Source organism: Dermacentor andersoni, chromosome 1 (genome assembly GCF_023375885.2).
Source record: "Dermacentor andersoni chromosome 1, qqDerAnde1_hic_scaffold, whole genome shotgun sequence".
Lineage (NCBI taxonomy): Eukaryota > Metazoa > Arthropoda > Arachnida > Ixodida > Ixodidae > Dermacentor > Dermacentor andersoni.
In genome coordinates, this window is record NC_092814.1 from 272026391 (window position 1) to 272039675 (window position 13285).

General features: G+C 48.8%; 1 protein-coding gene across 1 annotated transcript; it reads left to right on the forward strand.

Annotated features, from left to right (window-relative positions):
• The first annotated feature begins 7488 nt into the window (after positions 1–7488).
• Positions 7489–10815, forward strand: LOC129381066 (uncharacterized). The gene is made up of 2 exons (XM_055063547.2): positions 7489–7691; positions 8955–10815. The coding sequence occupies exons 1-2, from the start codon at positions 7686–7688 to the stop codon at positions 9981–9983; spliced, it is 1035 nt and encodes a 344-aa protein (XP_054919522.1). The 5' UTR covers positions 7489–7685; the 3' UTR covers positions 9984–10815.
• Positions 10816–13285: the final 2470 nt, after the last annotated feature.

Genomic DNA, 13285 nt, shown 5'->3' on the forward strand with positions numbered 1-13285 from the left:
AGGGTAGGAAAGGCAGGGAGGTCAACCAGAACAGCATCCGGTTTGCTACCCTACACCAGGGGTGGGGGAAAGGGGAATAGAAAGAGGAAGAAAGGGAGAGAGGAAGCACTGAGTACGTGTGGGAGCGACACCATACACAAGGACACTATAAACGGTCTGTTAAGCCCGTGCATTTCAAGTACCGCACTAGTGCACAAATCGCTTTTCGAGCCAGTGACGGGTGTGGCCACGGTCCGAGTATCTTTGACTCGGTGAAAGATCTCGAGTCCAGTCTGCGTAAAGTTGCCCGCAGAGAGAGGCGTTGGACATCGTAGCGAGGGCAGGTACACAATAGGTGCTCGATGGTCTCCTCGCACCCACAGGAGTCGCACATCGGGCTCTCAGCCATTCCCATACGGTAGGAGTATGCGTTCGTGAACGCCACTCCCAGCCACAAGCGACACAACAAGGTTGCTTCGCCGCGGGGAAGGCTAGATGGCAGTTGTAGCCGTAGCGTGGGGTCCAGTTTACGTAATCTGCAATTGAAGCCACTTGAAATCCAGAGATCTTGGGACTTCTTACGCGCAAGTTGGCGAAGTTCTCTGGCAGCGTCCGACCTCGCCAAAGGTGTTGGACGCGTCTTGGTATCTTCGTGGGCACACCGGGCAGCCTTGTCAGCTAGGTCGTTGCCGACGATGCCACAGTGAGCAGGAATCCACTGAAATATAATGTGGTGTCCACTTTCCAGAGCATGGTGGTGCAGTTCCCTGATTTCAGATGTCATTTGCTCGTAAGTTCTGTGACGTAATGCGGACTTGATGCTGTGAAGGGCTGCCTTAGAGTCACAAAATACGACCCATTTCTCTGTAGGCTCTTTGGTGATGTACATCATAGCGGCATGGAGAGCTGCAAGTTCTGCCGATGTAGATGTAGTCGTGTGCGACAATTTGAATTTAACTGTAACGTTCTTGGCTGGAACGACGAATGCGGCAGTTGAGCTGGTAGGTGAGGTGGAACCATCGGTATATATATGTATGCGGTCTGGTGCAGTAATATGAGCGTAAGTTGCTTCAGAGCCGGCGATGGATGATTGAACTTTTTTGTAATTCCAGGAATAGCAAAATTCACTTGAGGCTGTCGCAGGCACCACAGGGGAGAGGAAGGCTTCGCCGCCGGTGTAAATGATGCCGGTATGTACTCACGATGAGCACTAATAACTCGTGAAAAGCTCGCTTGAGGTCTCTCGGCTGGTAGGGAGGCCAAATGATGGTCGGGGATCCTTGACAGATGGCGAATGTGCGCTCTGAGAGAGTCGACAGCTACATGTGTCTGGATTGTATGGTCTCCTGCGATGGCGATTGTCGCTGCTGTTGAGGTGCACCTAGGCAGCCCTAAACACGTGCGTAGGGCTTGACCTTGTATGCTCTCCAAGGCGCGAAAGTTCGTCTTGCATGCATTTGACAATACTGGTAGGCTGTAACGAAGGAGTCCGGGAAACAAAACCCTGTACAGCTGCAACATAGAATGGACTGGTGTACCCTAGTTTTTCCCGCATAGAAATTGGAAGACCTGAGCAATGGCGACTAGCTTCTTCTTCAGATAGACGCAGTGAGGGCTCCACGAGAGGTTGCGGTCAATGATGACGCCCAGAAAGCGATGCGTCTTAACATAGAGTACAGCTTGACCATTGATGGGAACAGGATACGATGACATTTGTTTCCGCGTAAAACCAAGTAATGCGCACTTTTCAGTAGACACACTGAGGCCTTGCTCTCGGAGATAAGAAGCCGTCATGGTTGCCGCCCGCTGAAGCCTGGCTCTTAGCTGAGGGCGAGTCACCGCAGAGGCCCAGATGCAAATGTCGTCGGCGTATATTGAGACATGTACTGTCTGCGGTAGGTAATCCGCTAGTCCTACCAGGACGAGGTTGAACAAAATAGGGCTCAACACTCCACCCTGCGGCACACCACGGCAGATGGAATGGTATGAAGTTGGGCCGTCTTCGGTCTGTAAGAAAAAACACCTCTCAGTCAAATAGTTCCGAATCCATTGATACATCCGGCCACCAACTCCAACAGCCTCAAGTGAGTTTAGTATGGCCTCATGGGCGACGTTGTCGTATGCTCCTTTTATATCCAGAAAAAGTGCCGCAGATAGGCGCTTGAGGCTTTTTTTGATTTTGGACCCATGTTACGATGTCAATGACGTTGTCGATGGACGTGCGACCTCGACGAAAACCTGTCATGGCGTCCGGATAGATGTTGAATCGTTCTAGGTACCATTCCAATCGAGCAAGAATCATTCTTTCCATCACTTTGCCGACGCAGCTCGAAAGCGCAATCGGACGATATGATGAGATCTCAAGCGGAGACTTTCCAGGTTTCAGAATGGGGATCAAGCGGCTCGATTTCCATTGTTTAGGAACGGCGCCGTTCTGCCAAGATTCATTGTAGTAGTTGAGCAGCTCATCACGTGCGTCATGTCCAAGGTGGCATAGGGCAGCATACGTGATGCCATCAGGTCCTGGTGACGAAGAACGCCGGCAGGTCGCCAACGCAGCATCGAGCTCTTCGAGTGAAAATAGCACGTTCATTTCTGGTACACGTGCCTCAGGGATGTCATTCAATGCTGCGTCAGTAACGATGGCCACGGACCCAGCAACCCGTGCACAGAACTCTTCAGCCACTTGAAGTTCCGAGCGGAGTTGGTAGAGTGCCAGAGCAGCGAAGGGCTTCCTTTGATGCGGAGATGAGCGAAGACCCCTAACCGTTCTCCATATGTGCGAGAGCGATTTGCGGGGATCAAGCGACTGACAGAATGCTTTCCATCTCTTATCTTCCAATTTATCCATGCGACGCTGGACTTTCTTTTGTATGCGTCGTGAAGCCCTCAGATCCAAGACGGACTTCGTGCGCCGATACCTCCTCTCCGCTTGTCGGCGTGCTGCACGCAGCCTCTCCAGTTCCATGTCCAAGTCTGTTCGCCTTGTTGACCTTGGAAGCGAGCAGATGGATGTTTTCAATGCCTCTGCGATTGCTTCTTCGATAGTGTGTGAGAGGCCTTCCCGACATGTGTCATCCATATCCTTCTGAAAGTTTGACCAATCAACTGTACGGAAGGCAGTAGAGGAGCGTTGCTCAACTCCTCTAATCTTTATGTATGTTGGAATATGGTCGCTTCCATGTGTTTCTATGTCTGTAAACCATTGGACGCTCGAGGCAAAGCGCCGTGACACCAAAGTTAAATCCAAGCAGCTACTGTAGGTCGTGCCTCGCAGAAATGTAGGGCTGCCGTCATTCACGCAGCACAAATCATGGTCGGCAGCAAAGGAGGCAAGGCTCCTGCCTTTGGAGTCAATTTTAGTGCTTCCCCATAGCTGGTGATGCGCGTTGAAATCACCTGTGATAACCCAGGGGCCATTGTTCATTAGTAATATTTTCTTTAGTCGTTCACCGTCAAAGTGACCCGCTGGGGATATGTAGGCTCCAATTAGTGTAAATGACACATTCTTCTTTTGGACATTTACGCAGACATATTGATTGTCGTCATGAGGCTCTATCGCATTAGCGACATATGTTAAGTCCGTGCGGATGTAGATGATCAATTTCGTCCTCGCACCGCATGTGGACGAGACGAAAGATTCATAACCGGACAGTCTGAGTGGAGTTGATGTATTTGGTTCGCAAATGACCAGTATGGGGAAGCGATGTGTGAAAATGAATTGGCGAAAGTCTGATATACGGGTCCTTAGACCCCTGGCATTCCATTGAATGATCGACGCACTTTTAAGTTCAGTGCGGAAGGGGACTATTGATCGAGCCATGATGCTTAAACGATGCCAGCAAGCACTGGATTTAGTGCATAGTATTTGCAGAGCGCTTCGAGCTGCTGGTGTTTGCAGCTTGTTCAGTATAACGCGCATTGTATTAATTAGCGATTGCAGCATATCAGCCACCTGCCTGTCGTGGTCGCACAAATCGCCGACAGTAGACGTCGGGGGTTGTCCAGCGAAAGCTTGCTGTGTGTCTGTTGGTGAATGTTGTCGTTTCGGTAGAGCCGGCCAAGATTCGCCAGATGTGGTCTTCTCAGTGGACTTGCTCTTCGCGGTCCTGTCCACATTGTCTGGCCTGGGCGGCGGAGGAGGAGGTGGTGTTGTAGGAAGTGGCATGCGCCTTCCTTGAGGAGCCTTCCTTGAGGAGCGCCGGCGACGTGAACGTCGCTTCCTGATTTTCTCGGCGGCTTCGCGATGAGATGAATGATCTCTCGCCATCTCTTTCAAGATGGCCATTTCCTTCTTAATATGTGGGCATTTCTTCGATGAAGCTTCATGTGATCCTCCTAAGTTGGAACACTTCACTACAGTCGCGCCACATTTATCTGCGGCGTGGGGCTCTCCGCAGCGGGGGCATGCTGCCTGATTTTCGCAGACGCTGCTCACGTGTCCCAGTTTCATGCATTTGCGGCACTGAAGAGGTTTCGCAATGAAAGGCCGCACTGCATGTCTGAACTGTCCCACCTTAACATGCGAGGGTATATATTTACCCTTGAATGCTATTTTCACGCAGCGTGAATTGCCTAGCCGCTTAACATCAACGATGACCTCATCATTGGCTGGCTTGATAAGAATCGGCAAGTCGTTATTAAGGATGGCAACGTCTACGTCGTAGATAACACCGGTGACTACGTCAGATCCCAGAGGGATGTAAGAGCGCACCTGAATGCCATCGAGGTCCGTTACGCTGCGTAGAGTGGTCAAAGCAGCCGCATGCTGGACGTCAACCGCCAGAAGATTTTTTCGGGTGTTCACTCGAATGTCCGATATTTCGTTTGGCACCAGGGCTTCCAGTGACATCGACACAGATTGCCTGTTAAGTAGCCTCATGTTGACGTTGGGAAGCAGGGGCACAAATATGATGGTATTGGCGTCCGGCCTCTGCAGCTGTCTCACTGTTTGCGTGCTTGACGATGAGGACGTCCTGGTGTTCCTTCTCTTCGCTCTGCGGCTCTGCACAAGCTGGAAGTCGTCATCGGAAGTGTCCTCACTGCTGAGAGAGTAGACATGGGTGTCCTCGGTGTCGCTCTGCTGACCGATCCGCTTCCATGGAGGCGGCCGCCGCTGACGCCGCCGTCGCCGGCAGACGTGCGGGGTCGTCCACTTCTATTACGACCGAGCAGGGAGCGAGGACCAGTGGATGAACTTAGGTTTTCACAGAAATAAGGCGGAGCTAGAAAGAACAGCGCTGTATCAAAATACACTTCGTCGTCGTCCCGTTTCATCAAGTCTCGAACAGCACAGACTTACTTAAAAGGCAAAGAGAAGAAGATGACAGTACGGATAACAGAAGTGGTTCTGATAATGAAATCACAAAGATTCGAAGCATCCTAGCGGCTGTAATGGGGATTCTGGGATGGATTTGTGGAGCGACAGAAAAAAGATACAGTCTGGAGAAACTATAGAGCCAAGAAATGGTCAATATTGCGGACTCTACACGAAAGTAAAAGAGCTAATGCAGGTACTTCGGTGAGGCTGACGTTAGAGCATGTAAGGAGCGCACGCGCGTGCAGCTGTTGCGAGCAAGCGAGAGAGAAGGGAGTGACGTCCCATCCGCTCTGCTAGGCAGATGTTGAGTCTATGCCAGGCAGCTTACCATTATTTCGCCGGTTATATATCATGCCACCTTCTCGTGTGTGACGTCATCAGTGACGTCATTACTTCCGCTTTCCACTTCCGGGTTTCCAGAAATTCCAAGAAGTCGCGCTCACGTGGCGGGTCTCTAAAGTCTACGACTGTGTGCTTTGGTGTGCGGCAATCAGTGATTTCTAATTAATTCTAATTATTGCTGAGACTTCAGTAACTCAGCTTGTAACTAAACTTATGCTCTGATATTGTATCTACAATAAAACAAGTTTGTACTGTACTATTCTTTATGATTTATTTTGAATTTCGTCCCCGTTCGTCTCAGGAGGTGAACCGGAAGTGCTGGGCAAGAAACGAGAGTGTCACTCGATGCTTGTGCCACTAAAACTCGGCGCCAACCACACAAACGCGCTAGTGCCACTGCTCGTGCGTTCGTAGTCGTCGTCTTTTCCACAACTGGCTCCGTTGTTCAAAACGCTACCATCATCAGCAATGGCTCGAGCATCATCGTCTTCCACAGCTAGCTCTGTTGCCGCTCATCATTCCAGCGTAGAATTTCACTTTTCTTCTGTCATCGTAATAGGGAGGCTGCGTTTACGGGTGTATGCGCCATTGCTTAAGGGGCTGAGAGCCATTCATTGTCTTACGTGAGGAACTCATTTAATAACAGAGAGGATACGCGAATGTGTGTGCATATCTATATCGCTACGATGAGCACAGATTACGACAATAAATATGGTCGTACCTTTGTTCAGTATTCTGGGTCACCTCTGTGTCGTGTGCTAAAGAGCTGCGCTGGTCTTCCATCTTTGCATAGTGGTAGGGCTCTAACTTTTTTTAACGAGAAAGCATTATATGCCCCATTATGCGAAAATCCGTCGCCGTGACCGAAAGATTACAGCAAAGACTAAAAACCCGTCACAAAATGCTGGGATAGACGATAAATTTCTCAAGGAGGTTCCTGTGAACAAAGTAAATAAATACCTTTGAAAAGAATATAGTGTAAATTTCGGTGTGGGTGGGAATCGCACTCAGGCCTACGGGGTGGGAGACGAGCCCGACGCACGGCAGCTCGGCGGTTCTTGTTGGCTAAAAGGGGTGCCTAGGGCCTGCGTCATTGCACACGTCGCGTCGCAAGCGTCCAAACGAGCGCGTTGAGACGCTTGGCGCGTTCTTTAATTGGCCTTACCGAGGCGCAGTTCAAGTGAGAGCTTGCGCAGACGAGGAAAGCGCAGAAAAGAAACATTTCCCGAAAAAGACTACGATGGTTTCGCATTCCCCCACGTAAGCAGTTTTAAGTGTCTCTGCCAATTTTTTTATGTCCATTCTGAAAAAAAAATTACAGCTGTGATCAGTAAAACACCGTCTAACAAGCATCTTAAGGAACGGCTTCCCAGAGAAAACATTTAGAGTATTATAAAACCAACTGCCTCATGAACATAATATTAAATTTTAAAATATTCCAATAAGGGGAGAGAGGTCAGCTCGTTAGAGTATCGCTTAAAATTTACGTGAAAGTAGTGGTCTAAAACAAGTACGTGAGGTCAGGAGGCAGGAAATGAAATAGACACGACGGATTGCGTAAATACTTTTTATTCTCGTCAGCGTGCACGCAAGTATTCAGATGCACTAGGAGGCTATGTTAATGCGTGTAACCTGTGTAACCACTTCCAAATGCCAAGGTCACGGAAGCCACTCCCAGTTTCTCGATTAACGGGAAGGAGCCACGCAAACGAATGAGAATAGGCTCTAAGGCAAGGGATTAAGTCACGCAGAACGTGGGCACACTTCCTGGAACGTGGTCGAGAGCCAAGTTTTTTTGTCGACAGTGGCTTCTTCGTTAGTCGCCGAGGAGGTAACGCCAAAGACTTTGTAGTCCGGGAACTCCTGGACACTTCCTATTATCTCGTCGAACTTGTTTCTCTTGAAGTTCTTGCGCGATAGCGGCCGGTGAATAGCATATAAAACTCACAGCGGCCATGCCTACTAAATCAGTAGCTACCAAAGAACACAGGCACCACGCCAAAGAAACACCGGAGAGTGGCGAAGACGTCCAGAACGATCAATAATGAGGGTGAGTGCTTTGCGTCTAGCGGAGGTCTGAACCTCTCGAGCATCACACTGGTCCAATCTAATTACTTTTTAGAAAAAGAAAGACTGTTTGGTTTGTTACCAATCCTACGTGCGAAACTTATATTTGGTGATATATATTGCTGGGGGACCAGGTGGAGTGGCCGGAAGCATGCGGTTTCGGCTCCTCTAATCCATTTCTACAGGCTTTTGTGCATGACCTTTGTTCGTGGCCGGTTATTTATCTCTCTAGGTTACGACCTTGCTAATGAGTTTCAGTTTTCCTGGACGCTGTTACTGCAGCACTCTGTTTCGGACTATGATTACTCCGCATTTTCCGCAACGTGATGCGAAGCATAGAGCACACAAAGAAGATGGACAAGGCGCTGATTTAAAATTGAGCGTATTGCACCCACAAGTGAGCAAACAAATCAGCAAAATGTAATATTCAGACCCCTTTACGTATCTGCTTACTCTCGGACAGCTATCGCTCATCCACTAAAAACAGAAATAATGTATAGTTAACGTTTCAACTGAGCACAATATGGTTCATGGGGACACCTTGGCATCTATTGCCGCAATATTGACTGCGTCATCGTTAAAATTTTAAAGTGCCCCATGAATAGGATGATAGAAAAATGCAACTCATTTTGGAATGGTGGCGTATTCTGGTGTTGAAGGGGGTTGACTATTACGGGTTACCACGTACCATTTACTGAGATACATACCTCCCGCTAAGCAGGCACTGATACACAGGTGCAGATAAAGTGCCAGAAAGTGCCTGCGCGGTTCGCATTAGCCAGCATGCTTGAAAGCTCTAATTTGTTTCACACAGTACAACGCTATGAATAAGTGGTAATACCAGTAGTACTACGTTAGAACTGTCTAGCGCGTCTAAGAGCGTCACAATTAGCGCTACATGTCTGCTGGCGTTCAAAATCACCCTCCAAATGCTAGTAGGTACAGCAGCTGAATTTTTCTAACTAATATCTTGCCAAATTCTAGAAGGCCCAAAGCTGTGCCATGAAACAAACTGTCCTCCCTTACTGAACTTAAGGCTTACTTCACCAATTGAAAATTTGCTTCTACCTTGAAATTCTCTACCTGCTGTGGCAAGGGATCAGCGCAAAAAAACCACAAATGTTAAGAATTAATGGTTTGTGTTCTTTCTGCGTGGGTTGCACGGCATGGGTTTGCTTTTCCAACTCTACCAAAAACTGCAGTAACCATATTGCTTTTCGGCCCCTTGTGTGTTTTCCAAATACAGTACTTCGCCACTGCTCTCGTCACTACCCTCGTGGTCTCCGCTGTCTTGGCTGAAGAGGCAGCGAAAAACAAGGATATCAAGGAAGACGAGAAGGATGTGGAGGCCCGTGGAGGCATCCTGGGTGTTGGATTCGTACTCAGAGGTGTGGGCGCTGGTGACGGTGGTGTAGAGGGCCCCGGACTCATCGGCCCCGAAATTGCCGGAACCGGCCTTATTGGCACCGGCCTCAAAGGACCTGGACTTGGAGGAGTCCAGGTCCTGGTCCCCGGTGCAGGTCATGACGTCGTTGGCAACGACAACGGAGGTGCTGGATTTGGCGGAACTGGTCTCGCGGGAGAAGTTCCTGGCATTCTCAGCAGTGGTCTTGGAGGAGCTGGTCTCGACGAAGTAGGAGTGAGTGGTGCCAATTACGGGGAAACTGGTCTCACAGGGGTGGCTCCGGGCGCTGTCGGCAGCGATCTCGGAGAAGTTGGACTGGGTGAAGGTGGACTGACGGGAGCCAGTTATGGTGCAGCTGGTCTCACCGGAGCTAGTCTTGGCGTTGCTGATCTTGGTGGTGCTGGTCTTGGTGATGGTAGTATTGCCGATCTTGTAAGTGCTGGGCTTGCTGGTCCGGCGCTCACTGCGCCTGGAGCCGCGGGAACGGGTACTCTGGGAACCGGATTGGTGGACAACCCAGGCATCGTTGGAACTGGCATCGGGCGCAGCAACCGAGGCGGTTTCCAGTCAAGCTACGGTTCTTCAGCTGGCGAACACCAGGCCGGATACCAGGGGGCCGTCTCCGGTCATAACCAGGGATCTGGAAGTTTCGCCCGCGGTGATTCTCAAAGCAGGGTGAACTCTTACAGCAACAAGCAGGGCTACAGCCACAGCTCTGGATTCTCGGCCAGCGAGATCAATGCATTCGCATCTGGCAACAAGCAAGGCTCTTCAGGACTCAACAGCGAAGCATCCGTTCACCAGGCAGGCTTCGGACAGACTTCCTATGGAAGCGCCGTTGGGGTTCGCGACGTCGCTCAGCATGGCTGAAAGGAAGTAGTGGTCTTTTTTATGCCTATATATATATACTGTAGCTTGCTCTATCTGGTATGTTTGGAGCAATATTACGATGATGGCACTTAGTAAGGAGAATACTTTAAATGCGTGCACAATATTTCCATTATTTAGCCTCATACTCGCATCAGCGTTAAGCTGACATATATTGGAAAGAAAATTATAAGTACGATAATTGAGTCCGTCTACAAACGGCATAAGGTGCTTTTAAATCATATTCAGAATGAAAGACGCACAGAGGAAATACGATCCGGAACGCATCCATTAACTGAACTGTTCCAACCATTGTGAGTAGATAGCAACTTGCCCTCGTTCCCTTCAGAAGGTGCAAGTCTAGGTTACATGCCTCCGAGGTACTGCGCGATCAATATATGCGCATAGCAATTAAAGCAAACACATGTAACACTTCGTGTGTCTACTTTATTTGTGTATGTTTTCTGCCTTGCTGTAACAAACGTTTCATATTTGTATTCGCGTCTATTAAAGTAAAGCTTACTTCAGGCGAAGATGCTGCGTTTTCTTGAAACGAGGTTTTATTGAGATGCATTTTATGAGCTACCAGAGCAAATAAAAAAGGCTTTGGCACTGGGCTAGTTGCTTTTGCATCTTATAGCGGAAAACAGCGCAAGCAAAAAGGACTGAAACACGAGATAAGCGCTGCGTTCGGTGTGTCTCAGTCCTTGTTTCTCGCGCTGCTTTCTCCTGCAGTGGAATTTATTCAGTGATAATATAACATTATAATGCTAGCATCTGATCTGACTGGGCAGCGGCGTGCTAGAACTGAGGAGCGCACGCGCTCCTCGCTATGCACAATCACAGAGATGCACAGAGATGCACAATGCACAGAGATGGGCTGTACGCACCACGCTGAGGCAAGCGTTGATGCAGGCTTGCATGTGTTCACCATGTCAAGTCAATTTCGTGGTCTCCCTACTGGACGGTGGCAGCATACTTTAGTTGCGCGCTCTAATTGCTGTAGCGCTTCCTGGCCAGCACTGGCTCCTCATAAGAAAATAAGAAGTGACCACCATCGCTAGGGGTCACAAAGTAAAAGAAAAAATGGGCTTTTGAAATGAAAGGAGGGCTTTGGAGCGCTTAGGCGGAACTAAGTTGTCGCTGTTGTCATTTCCTTTTTTTTTCTCTCTTTCTTTTTGGTGGCTTGATCTGGCGTGACGGTTGCTTTCTGTCTTTCCTTTTTTTTCAGGTTTTTATGGGGCGCTTGATTTTGCATTGCCTTCACGCCGCTGGCGTAAATCACAGTCACTCACTAATCAGCAAACCTAATAAACTATATTTGCTTTTCTCGTTATTGTTGTTTTAGCGTGCCACGCACATCTTGCGCGGAACAATCGCTAGACGAACTGCAACAAGTGCCTACAACGTTTCTGTATTGTTTTAGGTTTTTTTTGGATTTAATGTCTCGAACCTGCCGAATGAGTCACGAGGAACGCCGCATTAACTTTGACCGATGGAGGTTCTTTATTGTGCACCCGATGCACGGTACACGAGCGTTTTTGCCTTCCGCCATCATCAGAATGCGGCCGCTGCGGCCGGGATTGAACGAGTGATCTCGTGCTCAACAGCGCAACGTTATAGCAGTTATAACGTTATCACTTAGCTACCGCGGCGGCCAGAGTTTGCTTTCCTTCTCGGAAATAAACGCAAGCAGGTTTGACACTTGATAATAGCGTACTTGGCAGAGTCTATATGGAAATCAGTCGCCATCGCTCGTACCCCCGGCCAATGCGGCCGCATTTCTACGAAGGAGAAATAAAAAAAAAAATACATCCGTGTGCTTATAGATTTAGGTGCACGTCAAAGAACCCGAGGTGGTCAAAATTTATCCGGAGTCCCCCACAACGGCGTGCAGCGTAATCAGATCGTGGTTTCGGCACATAAAACCCCATAATAAAAAAAAAAAGAATTACTCGTACTCGTGGCCAACTGCCAATCTCCTGCACATACGCAGTCGCTCAGAGATCTTACGCTGCGCCAAGCCGCGTACGGATGTTATCGCTTTGGTATAACTCTGCACTGGCGCTGAAAAGCTCAGTTTTTCTTAAATTATGTTATCCCACCCTAGCACTGATTCGTAGCGTCGTGACCACTGAAACAGCACTGTCAATATACCAATGATGGCGTCTGGATACCTGAGAGACTAAACATTATAACAACCCGCCGTAGTTGCTCAGTGGCTATGGTGTTAGGCTGCTGAGCACGAGGTCGCGCGATCGAGTCCCGGCCGCGGCGACCACATTTCGATGGCGGCGAAATGCGAAAACACCCGTGTATTTAGATTTAGGCGCACGTTAAAGAACCCCAGGTGGTCGAAATTTCCGGAGTCCTCTACTACGGCGTGCCTCATAATCAGAAAGTAGTTTTGGCACGTAAAACCCCATAATTTAATTTAATATTATAACAAGCGCTATTGCAGCTCTTGGCAGCAATTTGCATCATTCGTTCACGATGAAAGCAAAAAAGAATAGCTGCGATAGCTCAGCAGCTGTAGCTTTATGCTGCTGAAAACGAGGTCTCATATTTTTGCTGCCGTGAAATGCAAAAACACGCTCGGTGTGCTTACAGCTCATGCGAAGAACGCTCATGTGCATTACCGAATGCTAAAGGTGGTCAAAACACCTGGAGCACCTAACTACGGCTACTTGTTCTTTTCTAAAGTTCTCACAAATCGATTCCTGTGGATATATTCACGCTGTAAGTACCCGGGCTACTCCACTTCTTTTGTATTCTACACCAAGAAATTAAATAAGTTATCTTAAACTGAAAAAAAAAACAAGGCTACCACGATGAAGAACTCAAGAAATGCGGAGAGTCCACGCCGCTATAGAAAGGCGGGATGAACTTGTTTCTACCCTCCAAGAAGGAGTTAAAAATTAATTAACTAGATTTGGAGGTTTTGCGCGCAAAAACCACAATGTGATTATGAGGCACGCCGTAGCGAGGTTCTCCCGATTAATTTTGGCCACCTGGGTTGGTTAACGTGCACTCAATGCGCGGTACAAAGGCTGTCTCGCATTGAGCGCTTGAGTCCTCTCTGTACTTATATGAATGGAAGCTACAGCAGAAGGTAAAATACACCACTGCCCACTTTGTTTGGCAACCTCACTTATCGTTAACGCGTATCTAATCTTGCGTTTACTAAGAAATCTGCTGCTCAGCACGAGGTGGTGGGTTCGATTGACTGCCTGCGGCGGGCGCATTTAGGTGCATAGCCAGCTTTTCTGGACACGTACCAACTAGTGCCCCAAGCGGCCCTAGCA